General features: G+C 50.2%; 2 protein-coding genes across 6 annotated transcripts in view; one reads left to right on the forward strand and one right to left on the reverse strand.

Annotated features, from left to right (window-relative positions):
- On the reverse strand, window positions 1–17,667 carry GNAT2 (G protein subunit alpha transducin 2). Of its 2 annotated transcripts, none has more exons than XM_063624546.1 (9): window positions 17,501–17,667; window positions 10,305–10,475; window positions 8,011–8,053; window positions 7,585–7,726; window positions 6,393–6,550; window positions 4,066–4,194; window positions 3,728–3,857; window positions 1,703–1,856; window positions 1–1,298 (listed from the first exon to the last, which is right to left on the reverse strand). In XM_063624546.1, exons 2-9 carry the CDS (start codon window positions 10,420–10,422, stop codon window positions 1,108–1,110), a joined length of 1,065 nt encoding a protein of 354 aa, XP_063480616.1. In that variant the 5' UTR covers window positions 10,423–10,475; window positions 17,501–17,667; the 3' UTR covers window positions 1–1,107. The 2 variants fall into 2 exon arrangements, with proteins under 2 accessions (XP_063480616.1, XP_063480615.1); XM_063624545.1 differs by having other exon boundaries at window positions 17,406–17,667.
- Window positions 17,640–27,469, forward strand: part of AMPD2 (adenosine monophosphate deaminase 2) — a 12,245-nt gene continuing 2,415 nt past the window's right edge. Inside the window, exons 1-15 of one of the 4 annotated variants that reach the window (XM_063624539.1) lie at window positions 17,652–18,108; window positions 18,753–19,105; window positions 23,138–23,268; window positions 23,497–23,627; window positions 23,991–24,059; window positions 24,150–24,258; window positions 24,553–24,739; window positions 25,001–25,142; window positions 25,255–25,344; window positions 25,600–25,729; window positions 25,910–26,104; window positions 26,191–26,322; window positions 26,470–26,633; window positions 26,939–27,065; window positions 27,157–27,320. In XM_063624539.1, the coding sequence (XP_063480609.1) occupies window positions 18,853–19,105; window positions 23,138–23,268; window positions 23,497–23,627; window positions 23,991–24,059; window positions 24,150–24,258; window positions 24,553–24,739; window positions 25,001–25,142; window positions 25,255–25,344; window positions 25,600–25,729; window positions 25,910–26,104; window positions 26,191–26,322; window positions 26,470–26,633; window positions 26,939–27,065; window positions 27,157–27,320 (2,024 nt within the window). In that variant the 5' untranslated portion in view covers window positions 17,652–18,108; window positions 18,753–18,852. Of the gene's footprint in view, window positions 18,109–18,752; window positions 19,106–19,357; window positions 20,186–23,137; window positions 23,269–23,496; window positions 23,628–23,990; window positions 24,060–24,149; window positions 24,259–24,552; window positions 24,740–25,000; window positions 25,143–25,254; window positions 25,345–25,599; window positions 25,730–25,909; window positions 26,105–26,190; window positions 26,323–26,469; window positions 26,634–26,938; window positions 27,066–27,156; window positions 27,321–27,469 lie in introns of those variants that run through there. The other 3 variants (XM_063624541.1, XM_063624542.1, XM_063624540.1) reach the window with 3 other exon arrangements.

The following is a 27,469-nucleotide window of genomic DNA, read 5'->3' on the forward strand; positions in this document are numbered from 1 at the left end:
TACAATCATTAATACTCTAAATGAGAGTATTTGATGTCCTCTTAAGTTTATTCAGGAAGTATCTTATGTAGCTAAGAAACATTTGTAGAGAGAAAGGTCTGTTTGATAGCCTGGGGGCAGAGGGATAATGTTTGCTTGATAAAGATGATCATTTTGGGACGTGCCTTAGAAACTAACAAACTCGCATCTCCTATCCAGTGATCCAGATCTCTGAGCTAAGGCACATAGAGGTCTGTTAGTAAAAAGGGAATGGCAGGTTTATTTAGGTTTGGTTAATACTAGTTTTTTACAGACTATAGGAAGCCTTGCTATTTTGCTTGGAATAGTTTGTTGCAATCGTTTATTCTAAAAACCAGGTGTTGAATTTAATATATGGCAGCTTTTATATAGGATTTATTTCTGTGACCCTAAGCACAAGGCAGGCTTTTTTTTTTTTTTTTTTTTTTTTTTTGAGACCGCTCTGTTGCCCAGGTTAGAGTGCAGTGGCGTGCGATCTTGGCTCACTACAACCTCTGCCTCCCGGGTTCAAGTGATTCTCTTGCCTCAGCCTCCTGAGCAGCTGGGATTACAGGCGCTGCCACCATGCCCAGCTAATTTTTGTATTTTTGGTAGAGACAGGGTTTCACTGTGTTGGCCAGGCTGGTCTCAAATTCCTGATCTCGTGATCTGCCCACCTCGGCCTCCCAAAGTGCTGGGATTACAAGCGTGAGCCACTGTGCCCGGCCTGCACAAGCAGTTTTTATGTGCCTTCCCTTCAGTTATGTCCGTGCTCCTCAGAATAACCCTGTAAAGTAGGTAGGGAAGTCATCTTCATTTTATAGTTGAAAGACTCAAGACTCAGAAATAAAGCATTCACATTTTTCTATTAAGTTGGAAAACCAGTACTGGAACCTGGGGGGTCTTCTAACTACTGGCCTGTGCTCTTTAAGCTGCAATAGCTATCCCACTTTGAAAAGAATGTATGAAACACAGTTGCAGTCAGGTATACTCCATCTCCAAAGAATGGATTCATTCTTCATGTCATGGTATATTGACTATAATTTTCTGTTTTTAATTACCCAGATTCCAAACCTGTTTATAGAACTTATACCTGAGGAATGGTGAGGATTAGAAGAGGCCACAGTCCTTGAGATTTTCTTTGATGATAATATCTGTAACTGCATCAAACACAAATTTGACATTCTGTGTATCTGTAGCACAGGTCATGTGACTGTAGATTTCTTTGACATCTTTTCGCATATTAAGGTCAAGGAACTGGCTCTTGATGTAATTCCCCGCATCATCATAGGAGTTGTTACCTGGTTTTCCAGAAAAATAGTGAAAAAGTAGAATAAATGTACCCTTGTTAGTTGCTGACTCACTTCAGGTGATTGACTTGATCCTTGAAATGTTGTTAGACAACAGCAGTTGGGGGCCTATTTTTGGAGGTTCTCTATTGTACTCCAGTGTTTCTCACTTTAGTTGAAAAGAAATTGAGGAGAGGTGTCTCTCCACCTTTGGTTTTCAGTAGTTATCATGTGAAGTCAGTGGCTCTCCTGCATCTAATGCCTGCTGTATTCCAGAGTATCTGAATTTAAACCCTGTAACTGTGCCCAAGATTCTCCCTTAAGTTCCTTTATGTCACCTTGGCCTAAAAAATGAGACAATTGCCACTCACTACTAAAAGGCATTATTATTATTATTTCCAGCCCCTGACACTTACCATCATACTCTGGAAAACAAATGCTGAGATGGACTTTCTTGATTTTTTCCTCAAAGAGGTCCTTCTTGTTGAGAAAGAGGACAATGGAAGTAGCCGCAAAAAACTTGTGGTTACATATGCTGTTGAACAGATGCAAAGACTCATGCATACGATTCTAGTAAGAGGAAACACCATTGGAAATATCAGATTTGGCTTACAGAATATCTACCTATTTCCTGCTCTTGTTCCCCTTGGAGACCAGTGCTCCAAATGTAAAAAGCAAGACAGAGAACAGCTTATCTCTTTTTAATGTACCAGAGTAAAGCCAGAGAGATGTGGGATCGTTCTAGTTCCCTATCTTTCTAATAGCTGTGTGACTTGTGGAAAATTATTGAGCTTTTTCTGAGTCTGTTTTCCTGTCTTACAGGGTTATCATGAAAGCTAAATGAGATTGTATATGTATATTGTCCATGATAGTAGCTGGCATATAGGTCTATAATATGTGTTATGCAGATTTTTAGCAGCCAGGGTGCAACTGAGAACTTTACATTTTATAAGTAGTGCTGATAATGGGTTGAAACAGGCCCAAGTTAGCATGTGCCCATATGCATCTCCAGGATGATTTTGATAGGCTTCTTTCATGGGGTCCCAGATCTCAGTTTGGGCCACTTTGGTCCTGCTGCCACATGGTGAGGGTTAGAGAATTTCCCAGTGCCATACCACAGGCATTTCTGCTCTCTCATTTCCTTCTCTGATTGCTACTTAGCGAGAAGTCGTCCTACATATCTGCAGAGGCTGCCCGTTGCCCCAGCCAAGCCTGCTTTTAGGGAGCAGGTCTTTAGGGTTTTGAAGTATGCTATCAGCTGACTTGAGTTCAGTCTGCTTATCTAATAAAGCAAGAACAATCCCATTTGTGGCTTTTTCCCCACAATACTCCTGTAAAACCCTTTAAGGTCTCATAGACTTGTTTTATTAATGTCTCATAGACTTTAATAAACCTCATAGACTCATAGACTTTAGGGTTAAAGATGGAAAGTCTCATAGACTCTAATCTTTAGGGTTAAAGATGGGAAGTGAATAGGTCTGTAAGACATTTTGATTAGACGATATTCAGAGTGCTCTAATGTGAAGTTAAAACTACCAAAGGGAAGGGAAGAGAACAAGCTGTGGCAAGGGATAGGAGTATCCCTTTCATCAGCAAGCTGTGGACCTCCATTTGTAAGCAGATGCTTGGGTGAAATTAACGTTTTTCATGCCTCTAACCTTTCCCAAATTCAGAGAAGGTCATCAACAAGCTGTGGACCTCCATTTGTAAGCAGATGCTTGGGTGAAATTAACGTTTTTCATGCCTCTAACTTTTCCCAAATTCAGAAAGCAGATGCTTGGGTGAAATTAATGTTTTTCAAACCTCTAACCTTTCCCAAATTCAGAAACTGGCTGGGCTCTAACACTTGTCCTGTAGAACTCCTGTCCTACAGAATTCTACAGGCTAAAGAGAACCACTCTTGGGTAGTCTTCCAGCTGCCAATTTAATTGGCATGAGAGAAAGCTGGTCTGCCAGTCTCTCCTTACTCCTATGGACAGTACATTTTTAGCCTTCTAAGTGGGGTTACTAGTTCAACCCTTCTATTATGTTGCAATGAAGATTCATATCGTATGTTATTTTCTCTGTTCTGTCATTTTCATCTCCTTCTTTAGGCAATTTGGGAGAGTACTAAGTGTAACTCCTTTGCTTTGCCTAGTTGATGGTCCTTATCTCTTTGCACTCAATTCCTCTTATGAGCTTTGTGATGTCCAAGTGATACTTAGATGTCTAATTTGAGACCAAGCTCACTCTCAGTAAATTTGGAGCTCTAAAATCCTAATCTAGAACCTGCAGAAGAAGTGGTTTTTCTAGAATTATTTGCATGAGACATTGATTGGTCTGCTGGAGGGCTGCTAGACTGAAATTACCTAAGTTGGGGCGGTAGAGTGACACAAGGCTTAGAGAAAGGGTCATGGGGAGAACTTGTTCTACCAAAGCTGCTTGGTGCAAAGGCCACTCACCACTTCGTCATCTTCCACCAGCACCATATCATAGGCACTGAGGGCTGCACAGAAAATGATGCAGGTGACTCCCTCGAAGCAGTGGATCCACTTCTTTCTCTCTGATCTCTGCCCTCCCACATCAAACATCCTGAGGGAAGAAGCAGCTATTTTCATAGGTATGCCCAACATACGACCTATATGCCTTTGATGGTCACCCCGTGAAGTGGGAGAGGAAAACGGGGAGAAGCAGAACAGTAATTTAGATTAGGCTTCACCAAAGGCCAAGAAGCCTGCCTGTGCCCCTTTTCAGGGTTCCACACGTGTATCCGAGATGCCCCAGGGAACCGTGCACTTACCTGAAATTCAAGTCTTTGACGGAAAACTTGGTTTCAATGATGCCCGTGGTTTTGACTCTGGATCGGAGCACATCTTGCTCACTAGGGAGGTACTCAGGGTCTGTAATTCGTTCTAATTGGTTCAGGTAGCTAGAGAAAAGTGACTAGCATCAATGACAAATTTTCCACAGACAAGGCTAAGAGACGTAAAAGTTATCTTACCCAAAGTCACACAGCTAATTTGGTGATAGAAATCAGGACTAGAAGCCATATTGTTAAATTTAGGATTCTTTCCTTCAAACCTTCATATGTCATTAACTAGAGGAAATGGGGGATGGACTGAGGGACAAGCCCATTTGAGGCAGGAGTTCCAGCGCATTTAAATCAAGTTAGATAAGTTTTCCTTGGGTTTACCCTGACTGCAAGCTTTTGTAGATTTTTGAATGAGATTTAGTGGTTTCAGTGGGTGCTAAAAGTTCCATCAAGAGGCAGTAAATTGAAAGAGACTTTAAAGACATGAACCAGTGCAACACATGGACTTTGTTTATGTCCTGAATCAAACTGGGGAGGAAACATTCGAGATCACTGGGGAAATTTGAACACCAACTTGGTGATATTGGATGCTATTAAGGAATTGTTAACTATTTGGGTATGATCATATTCTTTTTATAAAAAGGGTCAATATTTTAGAGATCCATAATGACATTTTTAGGATGAAATGATACCTGGAATTTGCTTCAAAATAATCCAGTAGGGAATGGAGGTAAAAAGAAATAAGGTTGGCCATGAGTTGATTACTGTTGAAGGTAATTCATTATATTATTTCTACTTTTGTATGTTTGAAAGTTACCTTAAAAAAGAATTTTTTTTTTTTTTTTAAAGGCAGCCGGGCGCGGTGGCTCACGCCTATAATCCCAGCACTTTGGGAGGCCGAGGCAGGCAGATCACAAGGTCAGGAGATCAAAACCATCCTGGCTAACACGGTGAAACCCCGTCTGTACTAAAAATATAAAAAATTAGCTGGGCATGGTGGCAGGCGCCAGTAGCCCCAGCTACTGGGGAGGCTGAGGCAGGAGAATGGCGTGAACCCAGGAGGCGGAGCTGGCAGTGAGCCAAGATCGCGCCACTGCACTCTAGCCTAGGTGACAGAGTGAGACTCCGTCTCAAAAAAAAAAAAAAAAAAAAAGGCAAGAGGAAGGCAGATGTGAACTGAGATGACTGAGAGGAGGAGGGAAGCACAAGTAACACAAGTGCCTATCGTATGCCAGGCATTTTGATGTTCAGATTCTCGTTTAAACTCCTGAGCCATCAAGTTTCATATCCCCATTTTACAGATGGAGAAATTCAGAAGAGTTAAATACTTGGATAGGGTCAAGAGAAATTGTGATGTATTATGAAAAATATTCAGCTTTGTAGTCAAGCAGCCCAATGCAAATGCAGTCTCTGCTATTTATCTACATGACCTTGGGCAGTTAATTAACTTCTCTGAACTTCAGTTTTTCCATGTATAAAATGAGGCTAATTAGAAAGGTACCGTCTACCTTAAGGTCTTACTGCGTAGATGGGTAAAGGGCCTTGAGATGGTATACACAATACACCTAGCAGTGACTGGGCTTTGAGTGCTCTGGGAACAGTAAGTGATAGCATTATTACAAGATTAGGAGACAGATGGTTAGGTTAAATAAACTCAGGTTTGACTTTGAAGCCCATACTTGTCTATGATCCCATACTGTCTGAGGTAGGATTGATAAATTATGTCCCTTGGCTTTTTGGAAGCAGCTTTGCAATGATGGTACTAATTCCTGACCACCTTCCCTTGGTTTGCCCTTGTTTGTGTCCCCTGCCTTGGCATCGTGAGATAAGATACTCTAGGTGTAGCAGACTCATTTCTGCTTAGCGGCCTAAGTAGATCCTAGATTACCAGATAGAAAATTCTGCCCTGAAAGAGCCATCATGAATCACATTACTTCTGCGAGAGTGTATGACAGAACTGCAGGGCTATCTTAGGGTTCTGGAATGAGAGGCGTAGTGTACACCTCAATTAAGAGAACAGGGCTGAGGGCTACTAGGCAGAACACCTCTTTTGAATTTTGCATCTTCAGCCTTGTAGGCTGTAGTGAGCCAGTGTAAAGCAATATAAAATGACAACTGTGGCAGATCTCCCCATAGCATTAAATTCAAAACATTGCTGAAGCCTAACAAAACAGATCCACAGGCTGAATTCAGTCTGGGTCTCCAGCTTTCAATGCCTGAAATTTTGGGTTGGGTGAGATTTCTCCCAACCAGCGAGAAGACTGGCTAGAAGATTGCTTAAGCATCAACCACCCTTTCCCCAGTCAGAGTCTTACTAAGATGCGGAGTCATTGAGCTGGTATTCTGCAGCTCTCTCGAAGCAGGCTTGCACCCCACCATCCTTCCACAATCTCCTAATGACCTCCACGAGCTCAGGAGGCATGGTTCCCTCCTCAATGGAGTCAGCCAGGTTGTTGAGCTGTCGCCCATCATCCTGTAATGCAGAAACCTGGTTAAGAACTTCACAGGAGTAATAGCTTTCCAGGAGGCTTCTGGGAATACTGCTGAATGGAAATCATTTTACATTACTACGAAGACCTAAGATGGAAGCAGTATCCAGTGAAACTTCTATGTAAGAAAACATACTGATGAGTTTTTGAGTATGCTCCCCAGATGCAGAGGGTGGCACTATACCCAGCCCTAGGGTGTGTCTAAAGTGAGGCAGGGGTCCCAGGTATTTCCTCTCTGGAGTTTCTGGCTTCCATCCTTAGTCTGAAAGTTTACTGCCACAAAACGTGGGTCCTCTGCTGCAGAGAGACTGAAAATGTAAAGGCCAGATTGACCATGAAATAGACGAGATAGAAGACAGGGACCCATCATCTTTGTTCTTCAGCGATTGAAAGCTAGAAAAAGGCCAGTACTAGAAGTAGGGATTTCATTTACAAAAGTTCCATGGCCAGGAACCCAAGGGTAGCAATTTAAATGGTAAGATAAAGTAAAAAAGCAGAGGAAGCTGTGAGCAGCTTTATTTTGTAAATATTTGTTATAAAGTAGGGCTTGAGGACAGGCACAGTGGCTCACGCCTGTAATCTCAACACTTCGGGAGTCTGAGGCAGGAGGATTGCTTAAGGCCAGGAGTTTGACACCATCCTAGACAAGATGGCAAGACCCCTTCTCTACAAAAAAATTTTTAAAAATAGCTGGGTGTGGTGGTGCACACCTGTGGTCCTACCTACTGGGGCTGCGGTGGGAGAATCACTTAAGCCTGGGAGGGTGAGATTGCAGTGAGCCCTGATCACACCACTGCATTCCAGCCTGGGCGAGAGAGGAAGACCCTGACCCGGTAAAAATAAGGGTGGAGGTTGCTTACTTCTCCAGGACTGCATTAAGAGATTTGAAACTCAGCAGGTGGGATTTTAGTTACTATTTTTCTTACCCATCTTTCCATACAGTTTGTTGGCCTCTGGTATGTTTCTTCTCACTAGCCTTTCTGCTTCCACCCTTAACCACATAATAGTAATCACATACCGCACAGCTTGGTTCAGCATAGTCGATGCCCAGTGTGGTCATGGCCCGGATGATAGCCAGGATGGACTGCAACACATTTCCATAGATGATAGCCTTGAACTCCAGGCATTCTTCTGGTGAATAGCCATCCTGGTGAATGATCCTGCAAGGGGCAGACACTCTGTCCTTAGCTGGACCTGAGTAACCAGACCTAAGGGATTAGGAATTTGGGGGTATTTAAAGGATCATAAGAATCCTATCTGTCTGTTGCTACTGCTTTCTCAAAGTGGAGGGTGAGGGACAAGGGGTACAGATGAGGGGCATTGGAATCAGATCCTTTATACCTGGGCTCCTTGAGGCTAAAGAGCCTTTCACTTTGAATACCTCCACTGGCTGTACTGACTTCTTCACCCTATCTCAGTCCTTTGGGGCTTTGTTTCTACTCACTTCATCTGTTTGACGATGGTGCTCTTTCCTGACTCCCCAGCACCTGGAAGGAAAAACGCTTATGCTTTCAATTTCCACCAGTTCTCCTCAGCCTTCCAGGAGATGGCCTGGGAGAAGTAAGAGCCACTGCTTGCTTGGGGGTCTTGTTAGGGGAGAACACATAGGGATGACTGCTGCCCTCAATTTCTGGCAGGCTTGAGCTCAGGCCATTCAACCTGGATTTAGAGCAGTTTCTTAACTTCAGTACTATTTAGTTTGGGCTGTCTCATGCATGGTAGGATGTTCAGCAGCATTCCTGGCCTCTACCCACTAGAGGCCAATAGCACCCCACTTCCCTAGTTATGACAACCAAAAGTGTCTCCAGACATTTCCAAATGACCACGGGGAGTCAAAATCTCCCTGTTGAAAACCACTAACAGATTCAGGGGGAGTCATTTAACATTTCTCCTCTCTGCCTATTTTTGACTCAGGAGAGTGACCTTGGGGTAGGATTGGAGAGAGCTGGATCATTTCACCAAAATAACTATATTTTCATCACCTTGCTGGTTCCCTTTTTTTTTTTTTTTGAGACAGGGTCTCAGGTTTGTAGCCCAAGTTGGAGTGTAACGGCACAATCTCGGCTTACTGCAGCCTCGACTTCCCAGGCTCAAGTGATCCTCCCACCTCAGTCTCCTGAGTAGTTGGGATTCCAGGTGTGCGACATCATGCCCGACTACATTTTTTTTTTTTTTTTTTTTTTGAGACAGTCTTGCTCTGTCTCCCAGGCTGGAGTGCAGTGGTGCTATCTTGGCTCACCGCAACCTCTGCCTCCTGGGTTTTAAGCAATTCTTCTGCCTCAGCCTCCTGAGTAGCTGGGACTCTACAGGCGCATGCCACCATACCTGACTAATTTTTGTATTTTTAGTAGAAATGGGGTTTCACTATGTTGGCCAGGCTGGTCTCAAACTTCTGACCTCAGGTAGATCCACTCGTCTTGGCCTCCCAAAGTGCTGGGATTACAGGTGTGCACCACTGCATCTGGCCATTTTTTCCCCCCCGTAGAGACAGGTTTTCACCATGTTGCTTAGCCTGGTCTTGGATGGGGCTAAGTGGGTTCCCTTTATTGACTAACATGTCCTAATGTCCTCATTCACACTCTGCTCTCCCCATCAAAAACTCAAACCTTCTAGTACTGAGTTTATACTACCCTAATGCCTTGACGACCTCCTATTTCGCTTGTGCTTGTTCCCTCTAAGCAGCTTATCCTGAATCTAGAAGAAATCTGCTTAGGCTTAAAAGATCTCCCAGTGGCCCCACCATCTCTGTTTCCCCCTGCATAACCTCCTGGGCTCCTTAGAGTCTGGTCCAGCTTACAGAGATATGCTTCTTTAGTATGTCCTTACGACTGTGCCACAGATCAGCTGGGGGAAAAGAAGGCACCTTAACCTAGTGCGTCAGCTCCCAGATCCCTTATGGGGGCTTGGAAACCCAGCTCAGGCATCTAATCTTCTGCTACATAGACCCTACCTGCTCCAGCTACCCTACTTCTGTGGTACCAGTGGTTTGTTTTCCTAAGCCATGTGTCTCAGATGTTCTTGTCTTGGTTTTATTTACAGCCATGATCAATTTCCCTGACAAATTGAGGTACTTTTATTTTCTCAGCACAGACCAGTGATCTGCTTAGGAGCTAATCAAGTTGATGAACCTTCCATCTGGCAGGGGCTTTGCAGGCAGCTATTGAATAGAGAGCCAGGAAGGGACTGCTGTACATAAAGACACCATTCCTCCTTCCTCAGGGCCCCCTACTTCCCAAATTTTTACTGAAAACAAGAAGGAACCACTATGCTTGGCAAAAACCAGTGGGACTATCTCTGGGACTGTTGGCACTGACTGTATGGTGGGACTTGTGAGCCTGTTGGTGAGGGAAGGTCCTGTTCTCTTCTGATTTCTTGGCTTAGAGTTCTCTGCAGATTGGGTACAGTCTGCAAGTCCAGGGTCCTTGAAGCCAAAAGGATGTGTTAGGTTTGGTTAGATTTGGAAATGGGTGGGTTCATGGTGGCCCTTGCACTATTCCTCGCTCAAGAGTAGAAAAACTCTGGAATAGCCTTGGCATTCTGGATCCCCTTGGGGTGGCTGTTTAGGCCCCATATTAACTCAGCTCTAGATCTCCTGATCCCCTAGCCTGAGACTGTGTAGAGGAGAGGAAAAATGACCTGCCACCCCTCCTTTCCATGGGGTGAGGTAGAACCCACCGACCCTTCAGGAAAGCAGGAAGGACCCCTGCCTTCTCTGGCTCATCTTCCCACCTCACTCACCCAGCAGTAGCAGCTTGACAGTCTTGGCTTCCTTATCAGCATCCTCCTGCAGCTTCTTTTCTAGCTCCTTGGACCTCTTGGCCAGTTCTTTGTCCTCAGCACTGGCTCCACTTCCCATATTTGCCGTCTTGTCAGCTTTTTCAGGCCCCTAAGCCTCTCTCGTAAGGTTTCCTGTATGTGAGATGGAAGAGAAGGAAAAAAGTTGGGATTGAGTATCCCAACTTGGCTCCCCTAAAAGCTGGTCTGTACGATGCCAGGTGAGAGAGCAGGCTGTAGGGTCTTGCACTCTGCCTACATTGACCGAGACTCCCTACTCCAACTGGAGACCTACTTCTTAGTCTAGGGATTGTAGCCTTTATATCTAGCAATGTCATAGGTCAAGCCAATTAAGAGCTTTGTCAATATGGCAAGGGGTAAAGACTCAAATGTTTCTATAACCAGGGAAATGATCTGCTGGGTTCTGACAGAAGGATAGGGTGCACAACCACTTCCATCCTTTAAGGGGCTCATCCCCTGAAAGTCTCTTGCTTCCTTGGATTTATCTGCATCATAGAGCTAGAGATTACGGGCACATATGTAGGAAGCATTCCTTATGTTGAGCCTCCAGATTATAAGGTCTTGGTTTCAAGGGCTTCAGGGTATCAAAGCATACTCGTTTACCATAGGCTGGTCCTGGCCAGGAAATTTGTTTTGGGTGGTGCCCTTCCTTGGGAAGATTAGGAATGTTTCAGCTCCCGCAGTGGCTGCTGCTCCAGGAAGCTACTAGCATTGTTCCTTTGCACTGGCCCCTCTCTTTGTACTTCTGTTATTAGCACTTATCACTTCATATTGTATGTCGTTTTACAAATCTTTTCCCTCACTGCATTTCTCCCCCTGGAGCTCAACGGACCAAATCTTTAAACCTCTCAGAACTTGTAGTTTATTCGTGGATCAAAAGGTTTGGTGAATGAATAAATGTAGGAAAAGGGTGTATGGTGAAGAGAATGGGGTTGCTTCCCTTCAGCCCGCTAAAGCTAGCTGAGTCCCAACCTCACTTCATAAATGAACTTTGCTGGTATTCAGTGTGGGGTTTGTGCTGCCTCACACAACAAACTCTGCTTCTTTGGGAAATTGGACTCCAGATTCTGGCTTCTCAAAGGTTGGGGCAGCTCTCTCTCCTTCTGGCTCTCATCCCAGCTGCCCTTTCCTGGGGGAAAAATGAGGGTGCAGTCTAGCAACTGCCTCACAGACATTTAGGACTCCACAGGTTGTACTCCTCTATGCCAATTATTTCAGTTTACTTAAATGAGTGTTGCTGGTGGAGCCTCCTCAGGTGGAGATGTTTTAGAATTTTGTTGCCCAAAATGTGGATCAAGAGCCAGCAACATCAGATCACCCGGAAGCTCATTAGCCATGCAGAATCTCAGGCTTTAACCCAGAACTTCTGATTCAGAATCCACAGTTTAACAAGATCTCAGGTGACTCTAAAGACATTAAAGATTGGGAAGCACTGCCCTAGGGACCTGTTTTCCCCTAAACTTACCTAATCCTAAGAATCACCTGGGTTGCTGGTTTCTGTGTTTCCTCAAGTCTTAGGTGCCACTGACTAGAAGATCACCCTGCCTTCCGAGATGTTAAAATAGTGTATGTTTTTAAATGGTATGTTAGAATCACTCCAGAGCCAGAGAAAATATTTTAAGCTAATACAGGTAGTTATCACGTCTGTAAAGTTTGAAAAACCCTGGCCTGAAACAGTTCTCAACTTTTAGTGTACAGTGGCATTTACCTGGAGAGCTTTTTAAAAAATACTGATTTAATTGGTCTGGAGTGCAGTCCAGGCACAAGGATTTAAAAACGTCCCCAGCTGATTCTAGTGGACAGCCAAGGTGGAGAACTACTGAGGTTGAAGGATGTAATTTGCTCTTTCATTTTAGAGCTGGACTTGCGCAGCAGTGGCCAGTTGGGACTGGGAAGGTCAGGAGTAGAATCTAAGTCTCCCTGCCTATCAGGTACCCTGAGCCATAGCTAATTATCTTCCTCCTTCGCACCACCTTTCAGCGACTGTAGGGGCTGATGGAGAAATAGGCAGCTGCTGAGGTGCCATGGCAGCCATGTTTTCCCAATCAAATTGGCAAGTGCTTATTGACTTAAGGGAAAACAGGAGAGTCTCTTTGAAATTGTGACTATCTTGGAATCTTGGTTATAAGGTTTCAGTAATTAGACCCCACTGCTAGCCCTGCTCTAGCCTACTCACAATACTGGTAACTCACACTGAGGCCAGAGCTATGCTGAAGGCTACACTGTTCAAGGGGCTGCCCGGACCTATTAATAATTATTATGTTATGGTTATTATAATTAATAACTGCTGAACAATGTAAGTGGCACATACCAGTTAATTATCACAATAACTGCTATCGTCCCCAATTTACAGACTAGATTAACTGAGACTTGAGAGTTAAGTAACTCATTTAAAGTCAGCTGGGCACAGTGGCACACGCCTGTAATCCCAGCACTTTGGGAGGCTGAGGTGGGCGGATCACCTGAGGTCAGGAGTTCCTGGCCAACATGGTGAAATCCCGTATCTACTAAAAATACAAAAATTAGGCCGGGCACAGTGGCTCACGCCTGTAATCCCAACACTTTGGGAGGCCGAAACGGGCAGATCTGAGGTCAGGAGTTCGAGACAGCCTGGTCAACATGATGAAACCCTGTCTCTACTTAAAAAAAATACAAAAATTAGCCAGGCATGGTGGCAGGCACCTGTAATCCCAGCTACTTGGGAGGCTGAGGCAGGAGAATCACTTGAACTTGGGAGGCGCTGCACTCCAGCCTGGGCAACAGAGCAAGATTCCATCTCAAAAAAAAAAGAAAAGAAAAGAAAAGTAAAGAAAAAGCCCAGCATGGTGGCATGCACCCAGCTACTTGGGAGATAGAGGCATGAGAATCGCTTGAACCTGGGAGGCGGAGGTTGCAGTGAGCCGAGATCGCACCACTGTACTCCAACCTGGGCGACAGAGTGAGACTCTGTCTCAAAAACAAAAAAACGAAGTTATATGGCCTAGTAAACAGACAAACCAGTGATCCTTCTATTACTCCCACATAAGTAGCCAGAGAGAGAAAGCACGGACAAATGCATGAACTTGATAACAGCAGCCCTTGTTAAAGGAACCACTAAGTTGTTTCACACATAGGGAAAGTGGGCTTGTTCCTTTTTCTGCTACTACCTCTGCAAACTTCTGTGCTGCTTCTGCTTTGTTCCCTAACTTACTGGGTGGAAGTTCCCCATTCTCACTGCTAAGCTGAGAGAGGGAACTGCTAGCCCTTGCCTGGCCTGAGAGTACAGATCCATTACTGTGCATACATCATCCTGATGCCTGTGACCTCCTGCCTCTGCCTCTATTGTCAGCTCCTGTGCCTTTCCTGTGGCTGTCCCACTTTATGATCACATTTACGGACAGTTTCCTGATGAAGTAAATAAGGTATGTAGTGCTAGTTCCCTTTTGGAGGTGAGTAAACTGAAGTACAGAAAAGTGATCCTCACATTAATAAGCAAGTTGGTGTCAGAAGCCAAGCCAGAGCTTGGGTGTTTTGATTCACAGCCCTTTATAACCATAGCATTTGGAATGAAAAGTAAATCACTGTTTCTTAGTGATTTGGGCATGATTCCTGAGTTAAGGGATCTGTCTGACATCCGTGGTAAGCCTTGTCTTAAGTGAATTGTGGGTAAAGACTTGCCTCAGATGGAGTGGGAGGACATGAAGGATGAGGAACTACCTTCAGGACCTTCCAGTCCATAGGCAGAGGTGGGGGAAATTCACAGAAAAACAAATCAGTTAAAGGGATACTGCAGTAATGCTGGGAAATTCAGAGCTGTTTAAGAGACCTAGCATTCACCCCTTGTAGGAAAGGCAATCAAACACACATCTGACTGTCAGACTGACAAAGTTCTATGGCAGAAGAAAGAAAAGGGTGATTGTGAAATGAATAGACTTTCCACAGAGAAGCAGAATAACAGTGGAAATGGGAGATAAGCGTTTTGGGGAAAGGAAAGAGCATGAAAACAAGAGGTAGAGGCACAAGGTACAAGGTGTGCTCAGAGAAGACTGGGACTTTGATGTGACTGGACCGGAATGAAAGGTGCATGGAGTGGAGGGCTGGGAGGTGAAGATGAAGTCAAGAAAGGGAAATTGGAGCCAGCCAGTGGAGCGCCTTCAATGGCAAGGGGTTTGGCTAAAATCCACTGGGGTCTTATAAATAAGTATAGATGGAAACAGCTGTATGGTGCTATAAACACAATGCTGGGTGACGGAGTTGAGGGGGAGAGGGAGCTGGCTGCTGGGAGAAGCTGAGAAACCAGAGCGGAACAGCTTGTTTCTAGAAGGGCCTAGGCGTAAGGTATGGTTTGGGAAATTGCCTTGGCCAAGGACCTTTTTGGAGCTGCAGATATTCTCTCCCAAGTTTAGTATCTGTGCAGATTGTTCTGGCCTAGCTAGGGAGGCTGACATCACAAGTGAGCTGAAGTCCAGAAGCAAAGAAAAGCAGTTCTTCAGAGAAACAGAAGAGCACCATCGTTAGGGAGCTGGGATTCTGGGAGGGCCAGTTAAGGAGCCATGTGGGGAACAGGCTAGGAGGGGAGGAAGCTGTGTTTGGAGCTAGGGAAGATCCCAGAGGCTCAAAGGCAATGAATGTTAAGGCCTCAGTGCGAAAAAAGCCCAGGCCATAGGATGACTCACTCCTTTATTTCCCAAGCTCTGTTCTGCGTAGACAATGAAACCTCACTGAGATTCTTGCTGGTATGGAGTGGGTGGAGGGATTGATGCTTAACTATAATCAGGGCCGACCTCCTAGCAGCAACAATACACCAGATGACCTGGAAATAGGGGAGGGTTGTAGAGTGAAGGGTGTGTTGCAGATGGGACTAGGGGACTAGCATAAAGGGACTAATGAACTGGTTTGCCTGGTCTGGGTGGAGGGCAAGGATTGCCACCTATTGGCTGCTGAGGTAGGTAGGTCTGCATTAAGCAGGGTGCTCAAGAGACCTGGCCCAATGCAAGATACTATCTTTAAAACTATGTCAACATTTGCATCTTATCAGAAGATACATGACATTCTATGTAGTTACATGGTGCTTGATTTTTGAGATTCATTTTATTCATTCTTGAGAGTCCATCAGCCTCAAAATCCCTAAGCGCCCCAAGACCAATTCAGTGGGCCATAAATGTAAACAGAATAGTTTAAGTCTGGGGTTAAGACCCAGGGAAGGCTGGGTTGGGGGGACTGTGGAGGCAATTACAGATTTTTACAGATTTTTGTTGATTTCTATCCCCTTTATTACAAAAGTTATGGGTATGTATTATAATTTTTAAAATGCAAATAAAGAAAATAAATATAACCACAATTCCATCACTACAGATAATCATTGGTAAACTTGTTGGTGTGTTTCTTTTCTACCCGTGTATATCACATAAGTAGGACCATACTGTGTATAGTGTTTTGCATCCATTCTTTTACCTAACTTTATATTGTAAACACTTCCACATCATTAAACATTTCTCCAAGAACAATTTTTAATGGCTATATTTCATGGTATGAATATTACATAAACATTCCCCTATTGTTCGACCTTTAAAGTATCTAACTTTTCTATGCAATACACATTGTGGTGCTGAACAACTTTTTGCATACATATTTTTCTGGCAGCTCTTTTTAGAAAAACAACTTCCAGAAAGTTGATTACTGGGTCAAATAACAAGAACCTTTTTTTTGAGACGGAGTCTCGCTCTGTCATCCAGGCTGGAGTGCAGTGTTGCGATCTCCGCTTGCTGCAAGCTCCGCCTCCCGGGCTCACGCCATTCTCCTGCCTCAGCCTCCGGAGTAGCTGGGACTACAGGCGCCCGCCACCACTCCCGGAGAATTTTTTGTATTTTTAGTAGAGACGGGGTTTCACCTTGTTAGCCAGGATGGTCTCGATCTCCTGACCTGGTGATCCACCCGCCTCGGCCTTCCAAAGTGCTGGGATTACAGGCGTGAGCCACCGCGACCGGCCAATAAAAACCTTTTTGAAAATTTTGATTCTATATTACCAGATGGCTTTCAGAAAGATTATATCAGTGTTTAAGGCCACCAGTAATGTGTTTGTGCACATGTACATGTGTGTGTGTCTCTCATCTCACTAACTATACCCTTGCCAACCTGCATTAGCATTTGTTTTTTGTTTTTTTGTTTTTTAGTCTTTGCTATTTTGATTAGGTAAACCTGGTTATCTCTGTTCTCTTTTTAGTTTTATGGATTCTGTGTGAGGTGAAGAGGCCAAGTTTTTTTAAGTTTGTTCAGGGAACAGTAGACAGGGATCAATGGAAGTGGCACCAGATGCAGGTGGAGAAAAGGGTTCAGGGTCCAGAATCCAGCGTGGGGAGAGAAGAGGGAGGCAGAGTTTGGAAAGGAACTCTGCTGTGGGAGTGGTAAGAACTGGGAGGAGCCAGACAAACAGCATTAGAACAACTGGGTGTGGGGGGCAAAGGCCTCCCACAAGAGGAAAATAGGGAAGAGATTAATTCCTGCTACTGCATTTAATTATATTCAGTGAAGTCTTAGGGACTTCCCTCCACAAGTTCCCTTTAGGTCGGATTATCTACCCCTTGGCAGTGGGGAAGCTTGTTGGATAGGATGTCTGCAGACCCCAGAATGGCTGCAAGTGAATGAACCTGTGAGTGTCAACAGAGAACCAAGGCCAAGGCTAAAGCAATGGTAATACATGAATATTGAGTACTAACTACAGGCCAGGCACCGTTCTAAGCAGTTAACTTATATTAACTTATTTATCTTAACCACCATATAAAGCAGGTACTCTTACACTCATTTTACAGACGAAATAGAAGCACAGAGAAGTTAGGTAACTTGCCCAGTATCAGTCAGGAAGTAAGTGAAATCTGGATTTGAACCCAGACACTCTGGCTAGAGTTAAAGCTCTTAACCACCAAATACAGAAATGTGGGAAGGGGAGCCAGGATTGCAGGGCACAACCTCCTACCTACGCCGGCCAGAAGAAAACAGACGACCAAGTGAGATTGCTGGGGCAGGACTTCTGCTTAAAATGAATCCTGGGACAATAATAACAGCTACCTTTCATTGGGCCCTGACTTCGTGCCAGGCACTGTGTAAAGGGACTTTACGTTTAATCTTCACAGTAACCCCTTTGAGTGAGGTACTGTCATTACCCCATCTTACTGATGAGGAAGCTGACGCACGGAACTGGCCCAAGACCCAGGGTCGGCTCAGGCCAGCCCTACCGCGGTGTGGTGGCTGCCCACGTGGCGCCCAGGAAGAGAAAAAAATGGCGAGGCGGGGTCGGCAGGCGGAGGCGGGGCCAGGCGGGGGCGGGGCCAAGGGCCGCAGAGCCTGGCGCGGAGCCGGCGAGATTTTGGTGGGGTCGCACCTGTTGCGTGAATCCCCCACAGTCCGGCCGCGGGAGTCCGACCCTGAATGCCCAGGGAGTGTTGAGAAAAATCTGGACGAATTCTGGGTCCCGCTCCCTTGGGAGCACGTGGTCTACCCGCCTCTCGATTGCGGGGTTGGGTGGTCGCGACACCGGGGTCGCCTTGAGGCCAGTCCGGCTGCCGAGGTCTGCAGGAGTCCACCTCCGGCCAGCTGGCAATTTTGAAAGACTGCCTTACTTTCCCCATCTCAGTGCCAGGGCAGGGGCCCTTGGAGTGACTTGGCTGGGGTCTGTGCCCCGACCCCCCTGCCCTTCCTCAGGACCCGGGCTTTCTGCTGTGCAGACCCTCGTGGGCAGCCTCCCCTCGGAACTCGGGCAGCATGGCCTCAGGTGAGTGTGTGTACATGTGTTGGAGGGAGGGTCTCTGGGACAGAGAAGTGCTGTGGCCAGGGTGACAAGAGGGTGGGAGTCATAGCACAGCAGCAGGACCTAGGGAAGGCGGTCAGCTCCTCCCAGGAGGGCCTGGGGAGCAGAGCCAGAGTGTGCAGAGACAGAAGAAAAATCTGAAGAGGCTAGGGTCTCTGTCCCAGACCCCCAGACAAGGGGGTCTCCTGGCCTTCCTGCCTTCCTGCCTTCCTGGGAAGTAGCTATTTGGCGACGGTGGAATTTTCCCAAGACAGGCCCCTCCCTCCTGGGCTGGGATTCTCAGTTCTTCCCCCTCCTCCCAGAGCTGGGCTACCCCCGGAGCTGAGGGTCAGATGTGGAAGGAAAGTGGGTGCTGGGTTTTCACGGAGCATGCCTGCCTTGCCCCAGGAGGACTGTGTTTGAGCTTGGACTCGCTCGCTGCTAAATTCTTGTTTGTTATTCTTTTTTCTTCCAGGCTAGCTGGAAGGACCAGCTAGCCTGGACTTTGGCTTCTTTGCCCTGGAGCCCTGGCATGATGGGGTGAGGGCTCTTGGTGGGTTAGTGGAGAGCTGGGGGCTGGCCCTTCCCCATCTTCTTTTCTACCCACCCTCCTCCCCCACCCCCGCCAGGCCCAGCCACCATCAGTCACGTCACTCCTGGCACCGAGGAGGGAGGGGAGGGATAAGGGGCAGAGATGGAGGCCCCACTCCCCGAGGTTGCCTAGACAACATGAGAAATCGTGGCCGGGGCCTCTTCCGCCTGCGGAGCCGCTGCTTCCTGCATCAGTCACTCCCGCTGGGGGCGGGGCGGAGGAAGGGGTTGGATGTGGCAGAGCCAGGCCCCAGCCGGTGCCGCTCAGACTCCCCCGCTGTCGCCGCCGTGGTCCCAGCCATGGCATCCTATCCATCTGGCTCTGGCAAGCCCAAGGCCAAATATCCCTTTAAGAAGCGGGCCAGCCTGCAGGCCTCCACTGCAGCTCCAGGTGAGTGTGTGCTTCCTGGCCTCAGGATAGATGCTGGGCTCTGTCTTGCCACCTCTCACCCAAGCTGCTGGTCACCTCAGAGGGGCCACCTCCTCCGGCATCCTCTGTGGTGGTGCCCGTCAACCTCAGTCCCAGGGACAGCCAGCTTGGAAGGTGGGGTGAGGGGTGGCGGGGGGTGGGGGGTGGATCTGAGATATCTGTGCCAGGGATGCTGTCCTCTGTCACAAGGAGTGGGCATGGTGTGGGTGCAGCAAGAGGTGTGTGTGCACACGTGTCAGCGTGTGCATGTGCTAAGAATGCGTGTGAAGCATGTGTGAATGGAGTGGGGGTGTGTGGGACTGACTGTTTTGTGGACTGGCCACTCTGGCGCCTGTGCCTTTACTGGGCAGCCTCAGGCTGTTCTGTGGCCAGTTCCACTTTTTAGGACACCACATCTAGATCCCCCTCACTGGGGATCTGACATCTGGGCACAACCATTGCTGGCTGGCATCCCACAACTGGGGGCTTGACTGTATCTATCGTTTGCTATTTGCTCATTCCTGGTCTATATTGTGAGGCTCCTTAAGAGTATGGGGTGTCCTTGGTCAGGTCCGTGCAGGGTTCAGGCTGGGGCTGCTGCCCGCACTGCGTGTGCTTCTGCACCCTTTGGTTCGTCTCTCACTCTAGTAAGCATCTCTGCATCATTTGGAGCAGGCGGCGAGGTGCAGCAGTGCCTGTCTCAGTGAGGGCCTGGCTGCCTGGCTCTGTGCTTGCAGAGGGGTGTCTGCCTGCTGTCTGCTCTCAGGCCTTGTGGCTAAGGAAAGACCCACCCTGTCTTTGATGACCAGATCATGCCGACTGCCCCCACCCTTGCAGCTGTCTGTAGCTATAGCCCAATTATCAACCTCCTGTATTTTCTTGTTTCATTGAAGATGCCTGGTGCAAGGTCTCTACTGTCCTGAGGGTGTTCTCTGTGCCCAGGTCTGTGCCATCCAGAAAGGGTGTCCCCTGGGTGGGGCCCTCCCTGGCCCTGTTTGGTTCAGCAATAGGGCAACTGATATGGATCTAGCCCAGAGCTGGAGACCCTTCGGTGGTCAGATGGTAAGAGCATCTGATACTTGTGGGGTCAAAGCCGTGGACACCCCTGTGCCTACTGAGGCAGTCCTGGCAGTGTGTGAGGGGCTCCTGGTTGAGAGGGGAGATGGGGTGCTCAGAATCTCAGAGTTGGTGGGAGTGGCTGTGGAGCAGCCCACGCTGGCTTTTGCTTGACTTCTCCGTAAGTGTGGGTGTATGTGTGTGGTGCTGGCCCCTAGAGAAAGGACCAGTAGGCAGCTGAGTCTTCTAGGCCTGGCCTCTGAGAACGTAGAGGTTACTGCCCGTGTGTCACCTTCATTGAGCCTGCAGCAGCCCTGGAGAGAGGCCTGGCAGGCTGGGGGGATGGCGCTGGCTGTTGGAATCTGTCCTGCTCGCCCCAGGATTGCTGTGGAGCCCCAGACCCCCCTGCTAGGAGAGGGGGTTGACATTTGAGCCTTTGGCTTAACTCCTGCTGAGCCAACATGAGCCAGCCACGGAGGCCTGTGGTTGGCCTCCCCTAGATGGAGTTAGAAGTGGTCTGGGGCCATATGTAGGGAGGAGGTGTGTAGAATCAGGGTTCTCGGGCAAGGAAAGATCTTACACTCCGGGGGTGAGGCAGGTTCCCCTCTTTTCTTCCTCTTCCCACTTTGTCTTTTTCCAAGTAAGAGGTAGAGTCACCCCATCTCCACCCCTGCCAAGTTCACTTCACTGCTCTTTACTGGCCTATTGCCTTTGCTCTGCGCTGGGCCCAGGGAACCTCCTACTGTCCTCAATGGGCGGGGCTACAAGTAGGATGTATTTTGAGGGTCCCAGGAGTTCATCATTGCAGGCCTTGCCTCAACACAGAGCCTGGTGTTTTGCAGAACACTTGCAGAGCCATTATCTCTGTGAGCCTTATGGCAGTTGTGGCTAGGCAGGGAAGGGACCACTTATCACCCCACTTGTAGATTAGGACCCAAAGCCTCCCAGAGGTAGGTAGAGACATGCTCGGAAGCAGGAACAGAATCAGACCCATGTCCTCCAAATTCTAGCCCTCTTTCTTCCAAACTTATTCTGGACAGTTTGTCCTGTCCCTGATGATAGGCTTGGATCAGGGGTTGCAGGTCTAGGGGCCTGCGAACCAGCCCCCTGAGCAGCTGGGCAGTGGGGAAGCCTCAGTGACTGGCCCCTACCTAGAGACTGGGCCATTTCCCCAGCTGCCAGCCAGCTCTTTCCCCAGCAAATGCCCTGTCTCTCCTGAGGGACCCCATAGTCAGGGCCCAGAGGACAGTGGTGAGCAACAAGGCCACTGCCAGGAGAGGCCAACCTGGGGCTGTGGGTGTGATGAGGAGGGCTGTTCCCCTCCTTTTTCTCCCCTCTTACTCTGTGGCCAGCCAGGCCCTGCCCACTCACTGTCCCCTAGGGCAGTGGATTTTAAGGAGGCTTGGCTCCTCCCTGTCGGCCTGCCCTGCCCAAGTCAGCCTACCCTGCTACTCCCCCTTAGGAGCCTCACATCTGGCTGGGTCTTCCCTGGCACTGTAGAGGTGGAGGCCCTCTTCAGTTCTGGAGTTCGTCTTATCTCCCAACTCTGATGCTCCTTCCCTTGGTTTCTGGGCTCCCTTGAACTCCCCTAGCTCTGTGCTCACGGCCATCTCAGGGTCTCCCCTGCTTGCAGCTGCACTTGGTACAGCCTGTGCCAGCCCCTGAGGGACTGGCTGCAGCTTCACTGGCAAACAGGCGGGCAAGGGGCACAGGGCTGCTGGCCAGAGCTGCCTGCACTCTGCAGGTAGGGTTCAGGCAGGGCCCAGGGTGTGCAGGGGACGGGGTCCTGGATCTGGGGCAGGCCCCTCCCTCTTCCCTTTGTCCAGCTTTGGGATCAGTCCTGGAGTATTGGGAAATGGGCGCAGAGACTTTAAGGCCGGCTACCTAGGCAGATCCTGTAATCCTTCCCTAAGCCAAGGTGGAGGGTGCTGGAGGGGAGCACTCCTTACAGCCAGCTAAGAGAGGCAGTTTGGGTGTGGAAAGCTTCCCACTGAGGAGCTGGGGCTGCTGAGCCCAGGGAGGGTCCTTCAGGGTAGGCTGGAAGCCTTGGCAGCCCCCATAGACCAGCAGCTTCACGGCCCTCTGGTGCCAGCCTCCTGGTGGTACAGATGGAAAGTATAGTCTTGATGGAGAAAGACCTCTGGCTTCTGACACTCCCTTCCCCAGGGCCCTCTGTGGTGCCCCCAGCCCAGATCCTGGGGCCTGAGTGGGCATAGACTGTTTGTGGCAGCTCCTTTTGGAGGGGCAGGCTAAGGCCAGGCCACATTTTGGCAGCCCTGGGGCCCTGGGGGACAGGGCAGCCCTCCGGGGAGGAGGTAGGGTTCCCTTGCCAACCAGGCCCTCCACTTCCTCTCCTCTTCCCATGAGGGCTGGTCCCTAAGTCAGAGCTGAGCGGCAGCTGCGGCTTCTCTTGCTGCTGCACAGGTCTAGGATGTCAGGCACAGGGCCCTGCCCCTTTGAGTGCAGAATCTGCTAGTTAGGGGCGGGTCTGATCCTGGGTTGCCTGTCCTGGGAGCTGCAGGCTGGGGATCCCTGGTGTGGCCGCCTGGTCCTTACCAAGCACCTGGTGTGTGTCTCTGAGGGTGTCTGTGTGCGTACGTGCATGTGTGCGCACATGTACACATGTGCACCTGCCTCTGGGAGGTAGTCACGTGGAGATTCTCATGGCCTGAGGCATCAGGCTCTAGTCTCATTTGTGGAGGTAATGAATCTACTCGTTCTAGGGGCAGACTCAGAATCCCCACCCTGAGCCTGGAATGGGTGAGGGGTCCCTGCGTTAGAGGTGAGGGTGAGCCCTTCGGGAGCCACACACACAGGCCTACTCCTCAGCTACTGAGGAGAGACTGCCCTCTTTCCCGACCCTGGGCTCTCTCGGGAGCTGGCCTAGGCAGGGCAGGGGCCCAGGGCTTTCAGGGGCTGCCCCTCCACCCTTTGACCCTGGCATCACTGTCTCTGCAGAGGCTCGGGGTGGTCTGGGGGCCCCTCCGCTGCAGTCTGCCCGATCCCTGCCGGGCCCCGCCCCCTGCCTCAAGCACTTCCCGCTCGACCTGCGCACGTCTATGGATGGCAAATGCAAGGAGATCGCCGAGGTATCACCTGGCACCACCCGCACCCTCACCCCGTGTCTCCATGCCCTGCCTCTGCTCCCCACACCCCTCACCTCAGCTGTCCCCTCACCTCACGCTTGGCTGTCTCCTGATCCTCAGCCTCTCCCAGGTACCCCTGGTCCTGCTGCCCTCACCCCATCCCCAGACTCTGTAGGAAGAGTGCCCGAGGGCGGAGGACCAGCCATGCTGACCTTCCTTCCCTCTCCCCAGGAACTGTTCACCCGCTCACTGGCTGAGAGCGAGCTCCGTAGTGCCCCGTATGAGTTCCCCGAGGAGAGCCCCATTGAACAGCTGGAGGAGCGGCGGCAGCGGCTGGAGCGGCAGATCAGCCAGGATGTCAAGTGAGCCCGGCAGGCAGCTGTTTAGTCTCCCTCCATACCCTTCCAGACCCTTTCAGGGCCCCTTTTCTGCCTCTTTCCCTCGCACCCTCCCTTGGGGGTCTGCACAGGGAGCATAGAGTGGGCTTTGGAGTCGGGCTGCTGGGTTCTGTTCTGTCTTCAGCCGGTGTGGCTGGGTCATGTTGCTTAACTTATGGGTCTGCTTTCTCATCTCTAAAGTGGGTGAGAACAGCACAGGGTTCTGCAGCTCTGCCTTTTGAGGATCACATGTGACAACATGTGCACAGCACCTAGTGCAGTGCTGGGACCTGGGAGCAAGGGCCGTCCCTCGGGATCTGCCTGACTTCTCACCCCTCTTACCTCTAGGCTGGAGCCAGACATCCTGCTTCGGGCCAAGCAAGATTTCCTGAAGACGGACAGTGACTCGGACCTACAGTGAGGAGGGCAGAGGGGCACAGGGGATGCGGAGCTGGAGCCTACCCTTCTGCTGGCTCTAAACCCCTCCCTTGAATGCACCCCCTGCAGGCTCTACAAGGAACAGGGTGAGGGGCAGGGTGACCGGAGCCTGCGGGAGCGTGATGTGCTGGAACGGGAGTTTCAGCGGGTCACCATCTCTGGGGAGGAGAAGTGTGGGGTAAGTATGGGGTGTATGTGGGGCAGGGCCTTGAGTCGCCATCGCCTGTGTCTTAGTGGGTTTCCCCCAGCCCAGAGAACTGGGGGTGGGGGCTGGAGAGGGCGTTTCTCTTTCCAGCAGCTGGAGGGGCAGAGGGGCTGGCTGGGAGCCACCTGATGTGCTGGACCAGGGTGATCTGAGTGTTCCTGGGGGTCAGGGCCTGTGGGAGGTGGGGATAGTTTGGGGTCTAAGGCCTCAGGGAGGAGGTCTCTGAGTCCAAGACTGAGGAGAGTGATCGCATGTCCTCATCTCCAGGTGCCATTCACAGACCTGCTGGATGCAGCCAAGAGTGTGGTGCGGGCGCTCTTCATCCGGGAGAAGTACATGGCCCTGTCCCTGCAGAGCTTCTGCCCCACCACCCGCCGCTACCTGCAGCAGCTAGCTGAAAAGCCTCTGGAGACCCGGACCTATGAACAGGGCCCCGACACCCCTGTGTCTGCTGGTGGGACCCCCCATCTCTGCCCCATGCCATGTGCCCTAGCCTCCTGGGCTTCTCAGCCTGGTGCCTGGGCACCTCTGCCCTGCCTGCCTCTCCCTACACCCAGGCTCATTCCAACCTCTTGGTGTACAGGGGTGGAGGTTGGGCAGGAGCTGTCTGACCTACTGGGTCTTCAACATCTCTTGCCCTCTGTGGGGCCTTTGGGTTGGGCAGTGGGTGGCTTGGAAGAGCCCTGCTCTGACTTTACCCTCCTCACCCCTGCAGATGCCCCGGTGCACCCCCCTGCGCTGGAGCAGCACCCGTATGAGCACTGTGAGCCAAGCACCATGCCTGGGGACCTGGGCTTGGGTCTGCGCATGGTGCGGGGTGTGGTGCACGTCTACACCCGCAGGGAACCTGACGAGCAGTAAGAGGGGTGTGGTTCTTGTTGGGGTGATGCAGCGTGGGAGGTTGCATTGGCTTGGGAGAGGCCACAGGGCTCGGCTTGCTCTCCTCACCCAAGCTCCCCTCCATGCCAGTTGCTCAGAGGTGGAGCTGCCATACCCTGACCTGCAGGAATTTGTGGCTGACGTCAATGTGCTGATGGCCCTGATTATCAATGGCCCCATGTGAGTCCCCTGCCATCCCAGACACTTAGCTCGCCTCCCAGCCCAGATTCTGCAGCCCCACTTCTGCCCCAGACTCCCATCACCTGGTGTCTTGCCCTTCCTAGTGGCTGAGCCCTCGACTTCCCTGCAGTCTACTGCCCTCTTGGCAGCCTCCATCCTTACCCTCCCACCTGCTCCCTCTGATCTGCTACCCAAGCCCTCCCCAGGTGCCTCCCTTCAGAGCCTAAGTCCCTGCCTTGTTCTCCTCATGCCCAGAAAGTCATTCTGCTACCGCCGGCTGCAGTACCTGAGCTCCAAGTTCCAGATGCACGTGCTACTCAATGAGATGAAGGAGCTGGCCGCGCAGAAGAAAGTGCCACACCGAGATTTCTACAACATCCGCAAGGTGGACCCTCACCCCGCGGCCCTCTCCATGTCCTCATCCCACACCTCTGCCCTGCCTCCCCTTCAAGGGCCAGGCCCCCCACACAGCATCCAGTACGGAGGGTCCTTTCCCATCACACTGCCCCGGGGCCCCAGACCTTCCTGGCCTCTGGTGGATCAGCAGTGTCCTGTTCCACTCCAGGTGGACACCCACATCCATGCCTCGTCCTGCATGAACCAGAAGCATCTGCTGCGCTTCATCAAGCGGGCGATGAAGCGGCACCTGGAGGAGATCGTGCACGTGGAGCAGGGCCGTGAACAGACGCTGCGGGAGGTCTTTGAGAGCATGAATCTCACAGCCTACGACCTGAGTGTGGACACGCTGGATGTGCATGCGGTCTGTGCCAGTGGCGTGGGCTGTGGTACTGAGTCAGTCAGGTGACCAGGAGTCAGGGGTGACCTGAGCCTTCCCATGTCCCCCAGGACAGGAACACTTTCCATCGCTTTGACAAGTTTAATGCCAAATACAACCCTATTGGGGAGTCCGTCCTCCGAGAGATCTTCATCAAGACGGACAACAGGGTATCTGGGAAGTACTTTGCTCACATCATCAAGGTAAGGAGGCAGCCTTCCCTGCCAAGCCTCGAGCCTGAGGATCTGGGGGCTTTTAGGGGGTGAGACTCAAGGAGGGTGGGCAGATGACCCCCTGAAGAGCTCTGACTCAGCTCACCTCATGTCTGACTCAGCTCACCTCATGTCTAGGAGGTGATGTCAGACCTGGAGGAGAGCAAATACCAGAATGCAGAGCTGCGGCTCTCCATTTACGGGCGCTCGAGGGATGAGTGGGACAAGCTGGCGCGCTGGGCCGTCATGCACCGCGTGCACTCCCCCAACGTGCGCTGGCTGGTGCAGGTGCCCCGCCTCTTGTGAGTGTCTCTTGGAGTGGGAGGGGAACCTGTGGGGTCATATTCAAGGGGTCAGGGCCTGCCTCCTGCCCTCCTCGGATGGCTGAGCCTCCCTTGTCCCTGCCAACCCCTCTGAGTGCAAGGAAGGGCTTCCTGGTCCCATCCATGGTCTGTCCAGCCTGGCCCACCTGGGTATCCTTGCTTTCCCAGTATGGTTCAGACGCGCCCCTGTGCTCTTGGGCTGAGCCCTGACCCTTACTGGCCCGCTAGGTTTCCTCCCACTGGCCCTGACTTACACATACCTGCATGTTTTGTCTCACCTGCAGTGATGTGTACCGTACTAAGGGCCAGCTGGCCAACTTCCAGGAGATGCTGGAGAACATCTTCCTGCCACTGTTCGAGGCCACTGTGCACCCTGCCAGCCACCCGGAACTGCATCTCTTCTTAGAGCATGTGAGCAGGCAGCACAGAGCTGGGTATGGGGAGGGAAGCCGGCTTCACGTCCAGCTGCAGCTCTGGGTCTGACCCCAGGGTTCTGTATTAGGTGGATGGTTTTGACAGCGTGGATGACGAGTCCAAGCCTGAGAACCATGTCTTCAACCTGGAGAGTCCCCTGCCTGAGGCGTGGGTGGAGGAGGACAACCCACCCTATGCCTACTACCTATACTACACCTTTGCCAACATGGCCATGTTGAACCACCTGCGCAGGTGCCTGCACCACCCTGTGTCTGCTTGCTGTGCCGTCTCTCGCCCAACAAACCTCACTCTTGGCACCTTGGGCCAGGGCCACCAGACCTCTGACCTACCTGTTGCCTGGACTGGATGGGTTCTTTCTCTGCCCTTGGCGCTACATCTGT

Source organism: Symphalangus syndactylus, chromosome 12 (assembly GCF_028878055.3).
Source record: "Symphalangus syndactylus isolate Jambi chromosome 12, NHGRI_mSymSyn1-v2.1_pri, whole genome shotgun sequence".
Classification (NCBI taxonomy): Eukaryota; Metazoa; Chordata; class Mammalia; order Primates; family Hylobatidae; genus Symphalangus; species Symphalangus syndactylus.